The sequence below is a fragment of the Lissotriton vulgaris genome, chromosome 4_1 (genome assembly GCF_964263255.1).
Source record: "Lissotriton vulgaris chromosome 4_1, aLisVul1.2, whole genome shotgun sequence".
In the NCBI taxonomy this organism is placed as follows: Eukaryota; Metazoa; Chordata; class Amphibia; order Caudata; family Salamandridae; genus Lissotriton; species Lissotriton vulgaris.
In genome coordinates, this window is record NC_141691.1 from 1,250,993,817 (window position 1) to 1,251,009,421 (window position 15,605).

General features: G+C 46.6%; 1 protein-coding gene across 1 annotated transcript in view; it reads right to left on the reverse strand.

Moving 5' to 3' along the window:
• The window catches only part of DOK6 (docking protein 6), a 1,609,598-nt gene that overhangs the window by 483,580 nt on the left and 1,110,413 nt on the right, over nt 1-15,605 (reverse strand). The window contains exon 7 of the mRNA XM_086967445.1: nt 3,413-3,530. Within this exon, the coding sequence (XP_086823571.1) occupies nt 3,413-3,530 (118 nt within the window). The remainder of the gene's footprint in view (nt 1-3,412; nt 3,531-15,605) is intronic.

Sequence of the window (15,605 nt, forward strand, 5' to 3'; positions counted from 1 at the left end):
AGCTCGGAACTGAAAGAAAATGCGCAGTTAAACGTGATTTACACCTTGAAGAGTTCGGTACTATGGGCCCGATTCACAGAACTAACTTAAGACAAATTCCTAAACTTACTACTTTTGGTATTCACAGAAGTTAGGATTTTGTCTTAAAACAGACTTAAGACAGAATCCTAACTTAAGTCTGTCTTAAGTTTGTCTTAAGACAAAATCCTAACTTCTGTGAATACCAAAAGTAGTAAGTTTAGGATTTTGTCTTAAGTTAGTTCTGTGAATCGGGCCCTTTGTGTGTATTGTTCTCTTAGAGCGGGCAAGATAAGTGCCGTAGCTCTCAAGATCACATAGGCCCTTTCTTCTGAGGTGATCCAAATTTGAAGAGAAGCTAACCATGTTAAAGCCCATAGTCAGACTTTACGGATTTCGTGCAAAAAGCCCAAAGTAGAATCTTTTCTCAGCATCTCTCAAATGTAGTGTAAATTACCTATTACCAGTAGCCTAGTATAGCCAGGCAGCAATCCCAACCCGGTACTCGTATTACCAACACCAGAGATATTAAAAGTACTGAGGAAGCACAAGGAGAGCCCCACATCTCCAATTTAATGGAGCATATCATTTGTCAGTTGGCACCACCGACTTCAGCATGTGCGCTTTTAATCAAGAGCATTTTACTGAGAATAAAATCCTGCAGGTATGACCTTTGAAAGAAAAATGTCATGTAGGAATATCACTGCTTGTAATCCACTTTCTCGAGAAAACTCCCAATTTTATCTAAAACAAGAACTTGAGGCTGCTTATAAGGAGGTAGTAGGCAATGGTGTGTGTAGGACACAAGACCACTTCTGAAGGTTTGACCTGAGGCTCTAGAACTATTTGAAGGGATTCATTAATATGCCTGCCTCTGGTAGCCATTTCTAAAATTATAGGGAGACATCAATTGGCATCACATACTAGTTGAGCCCTTTAAAACACTGGGAGGGAGAGAGCGCACTGCCTCTCATCCACGCACAGCTCACCCATTGCATCCTGGTAAATGCAGTACGCTTACTTTCGAAGTTGCTGTAGTCTTTCACCAAAGTTGGTGCCGGTAGTGCTGTTATCTCTAGACATGTGTTTCTGGGTTTAGCCCGTCATCAGGAGAGAGCAAAAAGTAGTAAGGAGCAGAGAAAAGTCATCAGGGATTGCTGAAATGGTGCCCACGTCTTCACCGGTCACAGTACCTCTCCACAGGCACACAGGTGCATCCCAGGAGAGCTCGTCAGCTCATTGGCTCAAGGGAGCCTTTTGACTTTTCTTTGCTCCTTACTACTGTAGTAAGAAATTGAGAAAGAGAGATGGAAGAGAGAAGGTAACGAAAGAGAAGTAGTAAGAAAGCCCTAAAATAATGATAGTGGTGAGGTAAAGGGAACAAATATAGAAACAAAGAGAAGAGAGATGAGGTAGGGAACAAATAGAGAGATAAACTGAGAAGTCAAATAGCAATAGAGAGAGATGTTGGGTAGGGAGATATTAGGTACAGGGGGGTGAGGTACAGTGGTGTGGTAGAGAGATGGCAGGGAGAGCATTGGAGAGTTTTGTTGAGAGAGATGTGAAGCAGGTGGAGGAGACATGGAACATAGTAGTGAGTTAGAGAGATGTGTGACAGAGAGGGAGAGTTGATGTAGAGCTGTGGAGGGAGACAAGAGGAGTGTTAAAGTAAGAGGTCATGTTGTGAGAGAAGTGGGGTAGAGAGAGGTGCCCTGGGAGCGAGGCTGGCACTAGGCCAGTTTCCTACCCACATGGCCAGTATTCTAATGTCCCAGCCAGCACACAGCTAGGAAAATCACCTAAAGCTGGTATTTTTCCCCTTATTGGAACATACCTAAAACAGTAATTAGAAAATGAAAGCCCTTTAAAATGTGTTTTAGAGCTGCTGTATTGACCCTTAATTGACAATTAACATAGAAAGGCAGAAATGTCATGTTTAAAATGAAATCTTATTTATAGTTACCTTTACGTACCATGCTTGGCCTTTGCAGAAATATAATATGGAGAAGTGTGGCTCAATGGTTAGAGCGGCAGACCCTGATGCAGAGGTCAAGCCTGGGACCAGGGTTCAATTCACCGCCTCGGCGGGTCTTGGGCTCAAAAATGTCCACGCACCTGATAATTCTCACCTTGGTGCCTATTCCAATCATGGAGTCCCACTCTACAACTCTGGGCAATAGCTTGCTTAATCTCCACAACGGCCCCACAGCGCTAAGGATGCCTGGCCTCCACCTTCGGGGTGCCCAGGAGTGGACACCTCACAGGGAAAGCCAGGATGTGTTCCACAGCGGTATTCGTACAAGCGCCTTGAGACCCTTGCGGGTGAGTAGTGCGCTATACAAGTATCAATTTACAGAAACTTATAACGTGAACAAATGGGAGGTATTGCTCCCTGGGAACTGTGGCAGCCCTAACCGAGAGTGGTGAGGTAGAGAGAGTTGAGATGGGGTGGTACATAAAGATGTAGAGGTAGGTAGGAAGGGAGAAAGAGATAGAGCGGATGAGGGAGATGAGCTGATTTGAAGAACAGAGAGTACCAAATAAACAGAAACATTGTACAACGCAAATGCCAGCAACAGCCTAAAAACTCAAGAAGGATTAGTTAGGCCTGGGCAAACGCAGCATACCCAGCTGTCAAATTAAAACAAAAACACCTTTTTCTTCCACATAAATGTATCACTTTTCCGGGACCCACCTGGAATCTGGGGCCCTTGACAATTGCCCACACTACCCATACCTTAAAATGGCTCTGCAGATTTCTTTCAAAAGACGATCCAAAAAAAACCATTCCTTTTTGGGAATGAACGAAGTTTAGAATCAGCAAAGACTTAACACGAGGGCTCTGCTCTTTCTGACGATCGTAATTTCATACTTGTCACGTAGGGAAGTTTTCTAATTTATTCATACAGCTGGAGCCCCCTGTTGTGGCACAATGCTCAGGCAGAGACAAACAGTAATGAAAAACCACTGCAATTACCTCCTTTCTCTTTCCCCGAAACTCATGCAACTGTGTAATGCAGATTTTATAGCACAATTGTGTGTTGAAACCTTTTAGAAGAGCTCCTTAATCCTATTAAGGAAAAAAAAGTGACAGGGGGGGAGAGTCTTCGACCTTGGTGTCAGCAACACATTAACTTCCAACAATTTGCTCTGTTGTGCCCATACATTACAGCCTAAAGTGGCCGCTGAAGCTGTGCAGAGATGCCGATAGTCACTTTTCCCATTAGTTTATGAGATGAAAAAATCTTGGCGTTATAAATGTTAGGGCTCCCACTGGGGAGGGTGACAGCTGATAAATTAAAACGGAAGGGAAAACAACCAATGCAAATGAAAAGGCAATTTGCATGAATTTGTGCTCAGCACGGAGGTGGTGCTGCGGTGTTAATCCACTCGCCTTGTAAACTGTAGATCTCTCCGACGCTGTGCTGGCGCGTGATGTGATGCCAGTAGGCGCTGCGGGGAAGCGAAATAGACTTCGATAATGTCATGGGATCTGCTAAAGTTGTCTGCAGCTGAAACACAAGGTTGGAAAACACACGGATTATTCACCAGTCCGAAAGGTTTTACAGTCATCCCAATAACAAAGGAAGAATGAGGATGTTTCTCATGCATATAACTCTTTTTGAAACATTTCACCTCAAGGCTTGGCTTTGATCTAGACCTTCTGCATTGCTCTAAACTATCTACATATAAGAATTTTACTGAAACTATAACATACAAGAAAATTCAACAGTACATTGCTTTCAATCTAAATCATATTGTCAGGAGAGCGATTGCTCTGCTCCGGTTCGGTATATTACCAGTCAAAACTGTAACAGCCAAATGGCACTTAAAGGAAAACTCTAAATGTAATCTGTGTAATGGAGGAGAGCAAGATGTCGAGCATCTAATGTTTGCCTGTCCAAATCCAAAGGTGGTAACAGCAAGGAAGCTGTATCTGCAAGCCATATACATTAAATGTAGGATTAATTTAGCAAAGGAACTGATCACTTTATGTAAATTCCCGCCAAATTAATTTGTCTGTTATAACTTTTATACATTTTTAAAACCTTTTTTAACATTGTATTAGCACAAGAAATTTTACTGTTGTAAAAAACCTGAATTTTATGTTTAAATTATTTGTGGTCCTCAGTTGAGTACCAAAGCAAATAAAAATAAAATAAACTTGGAAACTTGCTTCTTCATGTGTATTTGGAAGAAAATCCCAATTTCAAGATGCAGAGATGAATGTTATGAAGTCTCTTTCTTTGTTGAAATGCCAGTGACTGGAGTACACATATACAATAGGGTTCTTTTTTGCATTCTAATTAATTGTGAAATCCCCTGGTATGATATTGATGGCTTAGTGATGTATCATGACAATAAGAATGCCACTAATTTTCAACCAAATTGAGGGCCTCATTTTTTGCAAAGTGACCCATCGCTGGGCAAAAACAGTGATGCGTAACTTTTCATGGCACCACCCTTATGACACCATGGATGCGCCTTATTTACAATACAACAACTAACACCACTGGGTTCGGGCTCCCAACAGTAAGGCCAAGCCACTGACCTATATTTAAACTAAACAAACGCCAATAATGTTTCTTATATTTAGTCCAATCTATACAGCCATATTGAATTACAAAACAACATACGCTTAAGACTGCTAATTCTGTCTGAATTCATCACTTTTTTATTTCTTATTTCTCAAAAAAGAAGATTTTTCAATTTTTGCAAAATATTTACATTTTTAAGATTACAACATCAATGTCACATAAAAGCATACATCTGTGTCAATGTCAATATACCCCATCAACAAACGCAGTCACTCACATTCCACTTTTATCCTCTCAATCAACTTCTTAGAAAAAACTCACACACTCACACATTCAAATCACAAATATTTATTTCTATTTACAATACCATTACAATTGAATCATTTTGGAACACAGCCATAGAACGAAATAATATCCACATTTTGTCATTTTATGCATAATTCAAATTAGATTTGGACATTCTTATGGCATCAAACGGTCTACGCGTTTCGAACTCTTCTTATTAGTAGAGTTCTCTTCAGGACCAAATAGCTTATCTTGATGTGAGCTTACTCAACCCGTCATCAGACAATCAGTCTTGTCTAACTCTGCCCGTATTATCTTCAATATCTTCTCTATGCCTGCAATGCTTTCTGCGATTGATCACGCGCTCTGCAGGGCTTCTCTATGCTTTTCGGGCGCTCTGGGGAGACCTGTCCAGAGGTTTTTTCCGCACCATCAAGGAAACCGGCCTCCTTCTTGATGTAATCTATCATTACTATTTACAATACGACACTCCATGGCACAAGGATTTACAGATATGTAAGGAATTTTGACACATCTGGTAATGCAAAAATGACGCATTGCTGGAGTGTGTCAGAAAACTGATGCAACTCCAGCAATGTGTCATAACCCAGGAGCGCGTCCCATGTGAAAAGGTCTGCGTCAATCCTTATGCCTGCTTGAAGCAGGCATAAGGATTTTGACGCAGGCAAGTCATAGAAGTGGCGCCGTGAAATATCATACATTTCACTGCACCACTTCTACAAGGATGTTTTATGGGGGAACACCCACCTTGCATAGATTATACCTGACACTGGTATAATGCAGCGCAGGCCTTTAGAAAGTGACGCATCATTCTAGATGTCTCACTTTGTAAATAGTGCGCAGTGTGGTTCTTATTTACGCTGCTGCAGTGTCACAAAGCTTGACGCAACAAAGGCACAAGCCCTTCATAAATAAGGACCTGAATGTTTGCCCTGGGGCTAATGACAAAAGTTAAAAGAAATATGTTGGGAAGTTAACAGCCGCAAATATTTTAAGTTAAAAGGTTTTGTGGATGATGGCAAATCCTTCACTTATGCAAATATCCCCATCCGCTTGGGATATTGAGAAGTCTTCAGGGACCAAGAAGTTGAAACTGGATAAACAGATTGGTGACAGCCTGATTTTCTTGATATAAGAAATATGCAATTTATCAGTGAGGATTACAGCTGCAATTTCAGTGACATGGACTTGGGTAGATTGGATGTTCAATACCATGTGGTACAGAATTATTATGGGGAGCTTGGAGAAGCTTGGTAAGGTTAGAGTTATGGGTGAGCAAATTATATATCTCAGATGGTGCACAGTTTTGGTTATCACTGGAGTTGATGTGGTTCTTAATATGGTGTTAGCAGGTAGATTAGGATTAGACACTAGAGTGTATCATCTATCAGGGTAGGTGGCAAATGCCCCTTCAAGAGTCCAGATGTTTACAGTGTACAGCGCCAGGCCCCTGAAAAAATATGAACAAATATAAAAAGTAAGAATGCCTACTTCACATGGCTGATCCAGCACATGTACAGGCTCAGATTTACTAACAGAAAATCACACATGCAGAAGCGGGAGCGAGCAGAACAATGACATATCTACTAAGATGTGGCACTGTTCTGCTCTCTCCCTGTACTGGTGCACTTTTGGCTGCATGAGTCAAAGCAGTTCCCTTTTGCATGGTTTCTGTGTCTTGGTTAGTATAGTTTTTGTAAACAAAGGAATCCCTTCCAGTACAAAGACTATGCTTTAAAGGCAGGGGTCTCCAAACCGGTCCTGGAGGGCAGGATCCATGACAGATTTTTGGGATATCCCCATTGAGATACATGTAGTTTTTTTAAAAATCTGGCATGGACCCGGCCCTCCAAGACCGGTCTGGAGACCCCTGATTTAAGGCATTTTCCCCTCAGTATGTATGCTGTAGAATGCAGAACATGTGCAAAGATAGAAAAACGAGGAGAAATGAAAACATTTCTCCCAGTTACACCGGCTTAAAGAGGTGCAGGATTTGGGCAAAAATACATGCCTACAATTCATTGTTGATAGGGATTTGCACCAAAACCCACAGGTGGGTGGTTACATGGAACACCCATGCGCCACCCATGGAGCAGTGCCTTGACATGAAGTAACACAAGAAAGTGCTTTGCACAGCTCTGGATTACTTTTGGTTACAATCCAATGCAAATTGTGATTGGCGTTGGATTGTAAATGCCACCACTACACTTAGCGTCAGGCTAACGTTAAAAACGTAATGTAAACCTGAAACAAAGTGTTTCTACATCTGGATCAAAGTTCACATTTTTCAGAGTATACAGATGTTCAGCTCCCTGTTAGAGAGACTGGGCCTAAATTCAATGTCCAAATGTCTCTAGCTGAATGCTGCTCATCAGCGTTCATAATCCAACTGCAAAACGTGTGCTGACAGTCACACTGTAATGAAATGTAAAGCCCGTAATTCTGTGTGTTAGAACTGGGGGTCTCTAGTTATCTGAGGTAGGTACCTTAGGCCAAATAGGGACCCTTGCTTCTAAGTCAGGGAAAGGGAGGACACCTTCTCAGATAGCCCCTGCTCACCCCCTCATTAGCTTGGCACGAGCAGCCAGGCTTATCTCCAAGGCAAATGTGCAAAGTATTTACAACCAAGATCTCAGCAACCCAATGATGACACCACAAAAGGACTCCACATGAGTTTTCATAAAAAACAAGTATATGTTTATAAAAATAAATATACGATGAAACCACACGATAAAAATCCAACTTATGAGCATTTGTAATATTTCACCTGGCCAGTTATTTGGCCAGCCAGCCCTTGTAGGTTCTTGCAGTATTAATGAGCAATTCCCTATGATCCAATGCAGTTCTAATGCAATGATATGCAGTTCATAATGCAAGAATCAGGCACTTTGTAATGTCAAAATGATGCAGTTCGTTATGCAACAATTATGCAGGTCGTAATGCCAAAACAATGCAATTTGGAATGCAACAATCAGGCAGTTTGTTATGCAAACATAATGCAATGCATAATGCAACAATGAGGCAGTCCGTAATGCAGAAATATTGCAATGCGTAATGCAACAATCAGGCAGTTCGTAATACCAAAATGATGTAATGCGTACTGCAACAATCAGGTAGTTCGTAATACCAAAATAATGTACTCCTACACCTGTCCCGGTGCTCAGGACCGTCTCTATGCCAATTCAGCTGACTCGCGGTCAGCTACTACCACAATATGCCCCCAACACTGGTCGGGGGTAAAACAAAGTGTAGCTCCACACTCTGGCCTTGGTACTGCCACTCCTCAATATTGTGGAACTCGTTACCCTCATCTCTCCGGCATGAAACCAGCCATAAGATCTTTAATAAAGGCATCAAAAGACTGGCTATTCAACCAGTAAATGTGGCTCTCTCTGTTGCATTTGGTCCTGTGGCGCCAGGAAGCCTCCGGGTAGCTGAGCGCCTTACAAATTTAATATCATAATAATAATATTATGAGCTTGAGCAGAGGCTTGCGCTGCGAGAATGGGAAAGGCCGAGAGCATTCCTCTCCTGGCCCGCACCCTGCCCCAGGCGTCAACACATGCAGCCTTGCTGAGCGTTACCTGGGGGGTGTGACCTCGCTCTCCTCTTCCCTCCTCGCAATTTGGACCTTCGACGGAACTTAGTTGATTTGGGCAGTGGAACTTGGGCCCCCGACGACAGAGATGGTTCGAGGTCCCTCCTTGGCAAAGGCAGGCTCGAGCCGGTGGCAAAGCTCCTCTGGGGATGCTGGTCCAGGCCGATGGCAATGGCGAAGATCTCAGGTTGCAACAGGGTACATGCACACAGCGTCGCTGGGACTCACTTGAGCTCTGGGTTTGCACAGTCACAGGGCGCTCCTCACGAAAGTCTCAGGCTGTATGAAGCACACACACCCAGCGTCGTTGAGACTCCCTTGAGTTCCGAGAGCACATGATCACACAGCAAACCTCACAAAGGTCCAGGGATGCACAAAGCACAGGCACACAGCATCGTTGAGACTCACTTTAATTCCGGGCGTGCACGATCACAGGACGATCCCACGAAGGTCTCAGGCTGCACAAAGCACGAGCACAAAGCATCACTGAGACACTCTTGGACTCCTGGCGCCCATGATCACAGGGCAATTCTTACAAGGGTCTCAGGCTGCAAAAAGCGCCCGCACACAGCGTCGCTGAGACCCACTTGAGTTCCGGGAGCACACAATCACAGGGAAATCCTCATGAAGGTCTCAGGCTGCACAAAGCACACACACACACACAGTGATGCGGCGACTCTGCGACTCACTTGGATTCTGGGTGCACACGATCACAGGATTATCCTCACGAAGGTCTCAGGTTGCACAAAGCACACGCACACAGTGATGCTGCGACTTTGCGACTCACTTGGATTCTGGGTGCACACGATCACAGGATTATCCTCACGAAGGTCTCAGGCTCCACGAAGCACACGCACACAGTGTCGCTGAGACTCACTTGGATTCCTGGTGCCCACGATCACAGGGCAATTCCTAAGAGGGTCTCAGGCTGCAAAAAGCACACGCGCACGGAGTTGCTGAGACACTCCTGGAAACCTTTGTGTTCCTGAGTTTCCACTACAGGGAGCCAGCTCTCCTCTGGTCCTTGGGGATAGGTACTTCAGGACACAGCACACAGGAAAGTCCTTTCAAGCAGGGGGACACAGCACAAAGCAAAGTCCCTTTAGCCTCTCCTTGGTTAAAGAAGCAAACTGCAGGCCAACCCCTGAACACACAGCAAGGGTCAGTCCTTTCCTTCAGTCTCTTCAGCTGTTTCTTCCTTGGCAGAGTTTCCTCTTGACCACAAAGTAGGTTCAATTGTTTACAGTCTTGATCAATCAATTGTCCCAAAGTTCAGGGGCTTCAGCTCTAATACTTATACCCCTCAATGTCTTTGACGTCTGTGTGTTCAGGGGGGCAGTGACCCCTGTTCAAACCAGTTCTGGGTGTCTCTCTGCCAGTGACACCTTCTTTCTTTGATAGTGGGGGTCTGGATCCTTAATCACTCAGCAGGAGATGGAGCTATTGTTTTATGGCGGCAGCCCAGGCCTCTTCACCTCCAGGGGCTACTCCTCCCCTCTACACTCCAGACGCAGGTCAGCCTGTTGCTTTCTCACCTCCTCCCCTGGTGAAGACATTCCCAGAGCCTATCACATTTAAATCCAGACAGTCAATTCACAACCAGGCAGAGACACACAGAAACGTTGAAACACAAAACCCAGCCACTTCTAAAAGAGTGGTTTCTAAACACACAGTGCCAAAACCACCGTCACAAAAAGATGTGTTATTAAATTGTGAGTTCAGGCACACTAACCTTCACCTCTCCATCGTAAGCCTATTGGAAGATAGGCTGGAAACATATTACACAGCCTCCCCCATTCTATTCTATGGGCGAGATGGCCTTTCAACAGTGAAAAACGAAATGGAGAGTATTTCACTGTCAGGGCATGGTACACACCTTAGTACATGTTCTACCTTTCACATACACTGCACCCTGCCCAGGGGGTACCTTGTATCTATCATAGGGGTGTCTGATGTGCATAAAAAGGGAAGGGTAAGACCTGGCAAGTGGGTGCTCTTGTCAGGACAACATGGCAGCTTAACACACTGCTCACAGGCCCTCCAGTGGCAGGCCTAAGTTCTCTCTTTAAGGCTACTGGTGTGGGTGGCACAATTAGTGCTGCAGGCCCACTAGTAGCATTTGCATTACCAGCCCTGGCACACATAGTGTGCTTTACTAGGGACTTTACTAGTAAGGCAAACATACCAATCATGGACAACCAATTACCATTACACTTTGCATAGGGAGCACTTGCACTTTGACACTGATCAGCAGTGGCAAAGTGCCAAAAGCAGCTAAATTGGCAACACCATGCCAGAAAAAAGGTCTAGGGAGAAGGCAATAAATTTAGGGAACTTTAGCCAAAAAGGGCTAAGTCCAACACCGTGCAACATGGATCCAACAAAAAGAGTGAGGGAGAGATGAGAGAAAATTAGTGTTTCAAATGTTCCTGCTTAATGTACGTTTGGAAATGTGTGTGTGTATTCATGTAGGTTTGAGCAGGGGTGTATTTATGTGTATGAGCATGTGATGCCCCACTGATTACCTGAAAAACAGCTTGTTGTGGAATAATGGCAGGTATTTTTGTTACATACACTGAGCATCTATTGCATGCTGACCCTGTCAAAATGGTGGTGATTCTTTGTATATTGTGGGCCTCTATGGAGTGCTGAAGTCTAAACCTTTAGTATGTTGGTCTTGGAAGAACTGTAATATTTCTGGACATATTGTGGGTACTTGTAAGGATAATGATCCTCTAAAAAAGTTGGCACTTTCAATATGATGGTAATACTTCAGATATTGTGGGGCTCCATGGCGTACTGGTGCCCAACCTTAATGATGTTGACCCTAAAATAACCAGGGTAATTTTAGGCATATAATGGACATTCATTACAAGAGGGTATCACCCTTCCCTTAATTCTAGTTCTGGCATAATATTGGTATTTTCTCACAGATTTTAGGCCTTTATGGATAGCTCCCTCGATTGGTCAAGTACTGTTCCACGCATAATTGTTTTTCTTTTTTTTGTTGCATATTGTAAAATTCTATGCGAGGATAATGCCCAGTGCTGGTATAACGCTGGCCTACATGACAAGATTGGACCCACATCTACCGATAAACCTGGCCTTGCATCATCATTTCATTTCCTGGCTGTTGGACTTGGCCCTTCTGGCAGGTTCAACCCTGAACTTTTTGCCTTTTAATATTACATAAATATAGTGATTTCTGGTCTTTGCGCACTTTGACACTGTGTCCCAGTGTAGAGTGCGTGCGCTCTCGGAGTGCATGTGTGAGATTGGCCTGCCCTCCCATAGCAATGCATGGGGGATATGTGTGGTCATGGTAGTTCCTGATGTGTGGCGAGTGCAGGGTCAAGTTTGGTATGTGCGGACTCGTGTAATATTAAAAGGCAAAAAGTGCCCAGGCCACCTACTTTTCTGAGAAGATAATGGGAGCGAAATCTAAACCCAAGGAAATCTTCCAAATCATAAAACAATGCTCTAGTGTCACTACGGCCCCCCCCCCCCATCAAATCCCAGGAGCAATGCAACGAGCTTGCAGATTTCTTCCATGACAAAGTTTTAAAAATTTATTCCACCTTCTAACCTGCAGCCACTCCCCCAGAAGTGATCAAACCACCTTCCCTCAGACCACTTCCCTGTCCAGACCAGCCGTCACTCGAGCACTTTCTCCCCCTCGACCTCGACACTTTAAATAAAGTGGCCCGTTCAGTCAAGTCCGGATCTCCCCGTGACCCTGCCCCTCCAGACATCCTGATGCAGGCTAGTAAAACCACCCTGCCTGTAATCTTGGATCTCCTGAACACGTCCATTTCTGCATGCTCGGTCCCTACAGCCTGGAAGCAGGCCATGGTACGGGCGTTGCTAAAAAAACCTAGCCTAGACCCAAACGACCTGTCAAGTTACCGTCCCATCTCGCTCCTTCCGTGGACGAGCAAGGTGCTAGAGAAGCACATAAATGCACAACTGGTGCAGTTCCTGGAGGTCCACTCGCTGCTACACACATCCCAGACAGGCTTTAGACCACAGCACGGGACAGAAACCGCCTTATTAGCAGTCACCGAAGACACCAGAAGGATCCTGGACCAGGGAGGATCAGTGGCAGTGATCCTCCTTGATCTAAGTGCCGCCTTCGATACGGTCAGCCATCCCACCATGCTGGACCGTCTCCACAACATCGGAGTTTCAGGTGACGCACTAAGGTGGTTTGAATCCTTTCTGTCTGGGAGGTCGTTTCAGATCTTCGACGGTGTAACAGTATCCACCAGCAAACCCCTGAGCTGCGGAGTACCACAGGGCTCCTCCCTGAGCCCTGTGCTGTTTAACGTCTACATGAGGCCGCTGGCAAGTGTCGTCGAACCGCATGGCATTAAAATCGTGTCATACGCCGACGACACCCAGCTGGTGGTCTCGTTGGCCACTGAGAACAGCAAGCACTCCTCAGCCGATCTGCTACACTGCCTAGAGGACATAAAGGGTTGGATGACCAACTCCTCCCTCAAATTAAATGGAGATAAGACGGAGCTCATGCTCCTAGGCCCACCCTCCCCAGTCCCATTCACCTCCCTGTGGCCCAATGCACTGGGTCCCCCCCCTACCCCTAAGGAAAGCGTGAAGAGCCTGGGAGTGTGGTTGGATAACAAACTTTCCTTCTCCACCCAGGCCACAAAACTATCTGCCACATGCTTTGGCCTACTGAGAACCCTGAGGAAGGTTCTTCCCCTGCTGCCGCTAGAAGCTAAAAAGGTTGCGGTCCAGGGGCTAATCCAGTCCCGTCTTGACTCGAACAATGCCCTATACATGGGGGCACCTGAGTTTACACTCCGAAAACTACAGGTTGTTCAAAACTGTGCAGCACGCTCCCTGCTGGAAATCCCGCGCACTCAGTCTGCTAAACCTGCTCTAAAAAGCCTTCACTGGTTGCCAGTGAGGCAGAGAGTAGCCTTCAAAGCACTATGTCTGGCGCATCGCACCTTTTGGAACACAAGCCCAGCGATCAATAAAAATCTTGTCACCCCCTATCATCCCAACAGGAACCTGCGCTCTAAGGAGGCTTTCCTTGCCGTCATTCCCAAAGTAAAGCGAGCCAGAGCTGGGGGAAGACTGGGCTCGCTGAATACCGCCAGGCTCTGGAATGACCTTCTCCTTTCACTCCGGTCCAACTCAGATCTTCTCTCATTCCGCAAACACCTAAAAACATGGCTGTTTGACAAACCCTCTGCACCCTAGCACCCCCTCCGCCACTATTCTGGTCAGCTCAGCGCTTGGACGCCCACGGGCAGCAATCGCGCTCTACAAATACTGTTACAATTACAATTACAATTACAATTAACTGCTGCGTGATGATGTGCGCGGATTTATTGTGTCTAGTGTGGAAGTGCCACTTCTAGAACTTGGCATGTCTGTGCAGTGAATGTGGATTGACTGTCTGGCTTGTGATTGGCTGGAGCTGGCTGGTGTGCCTGGCTCCGAAATTCGGGATGGGTCTTCCCCGGCGGTGAATGGAGAGATCTGCATGTTGATGGGAGGGAGGAGTGCACCTGGGACCTGAATAGGGCTGGGCCTTCCCTCCACAACGCTGGCTCCACCCCCTGTGGTGTGTCTGATGTCCCTGACCCATCCTGTGAATAGACAGAGGGGCTTAGCAAAACAAAGTGCTCAAAAACCAGTTGCATCTGGTTCGCCCCTTGCCTGCACCTTTGGAAACAAAGGGATGTTGTGTATAAAAGAGGAGCTGTGATGTTGTTCTTGTCTTTGCTACTTGAATCTACCAGGGGCTTGCTGCTGGTGGGGCCCAGGAGGGACCGCCATTGGGGCTACCTCCCTGCTGGAGGGCTCTGTGTGCTGGACCCTGGGCCCTGCCCTGGATGCCTGGAGGACATCTTGGGGGCCTGTCTACGTTTGAATCCTTTCAGAGGGGGGCTTGCTGCTGGTGGGGCCCAGGAGGGACCGCCATGGGGTCTGTCTCCTTGCTGGAGCGCCCTGTGTGCTGGCCCCTGGGCCCTACACTGCCCTCTCTGATGCACAGGACTTCTTGGATCTTTATTGCCTCCTTTTTGCTATCCTTATGACTTTGTAGGCTGCCCTAGCGCCCTATGAGTGCTCTACTGTATGCCTGGGGTGTTACCCCAGCGAGGGAGAGCCTGGGGGCTGAGCAGCGTGGCACTGCAGCCCGGGCTGAGTAAATCCCCCTCGTAGGGATTCCCCCCTCCTTTCATGTCCTGCGGGTGCCCACCCCGCTTATTTTAATATTTTTTAAGCTGGTGCCCACCCTGCATTATGGCCGTATGTTCATTTATACCTGCGTGGGTGCCTACCCCGCGACTTTACCCGTTATTCTATGTGAATTCGAGCGGGTGTCCACCCCGCTTATCGGAGCCCTAGCGGGTGCCCACCATGCTCGCTATATTTATATCCGAGGGAGCCTACTCCTCATTTTGCCCCCAGAGAAGCGATCACCACCGCGGCCCATGGTTAAAACGGAAGTCAGGCCACCAGGTGCCTGACGGCGGGTGGGACTTCCGGTTTTGTGGAGGAAGTCCCGCGCACACCCGGCAGCCTGGGAAAATCACCTGCAGCCGCCCGGGTGAGGAGAGAAGTGGCGGCCAGGGCCGCTGATGCCAGCGCGGGGCTCCCATGAGCAAGGGAAGCCCCGCGTGTGAAGAGAGCCCCACCGAAGCTTGCCAGCGAGGAGTCCTGCCCGGTGAGTGATGCTGGTTGGGAGGGGGGCCCATAGCGAAGCACCCGATCGGTGCCCGCCCCCATTGTTGTTTCTTGTTCCTTGAGCGGCCTACCCAGAGGGCAGGCCACTCCCCCCATCCCCCTGATCCTGCCTTATTTAGCCCGGGCACTCCCACAGGGGCCACATTAGTGGTGAGAGGCCTCAGAGCGATCCCGAGAGCTAGAAGTGCCCGTGCCTGCATTTTGTGGTGATCCTCAGCTGCACCGCACCAGCGCGGGCAGCTGCAATGTTTGGCCTAATTACTTTCCTGTGCCTGTGGGCTCCCCCCATTGTTTAGGGGCCCCTGAGGGCCAGAGGGGCCCATGATCTCTCCCCAGCGAGATGCCTCAGTGTTGGAGGCCAGCCCTTCTGTTTTAGGCGCATAATTAGTTTAGGAGCCAGAGTGCTCCACCAGACATGATTT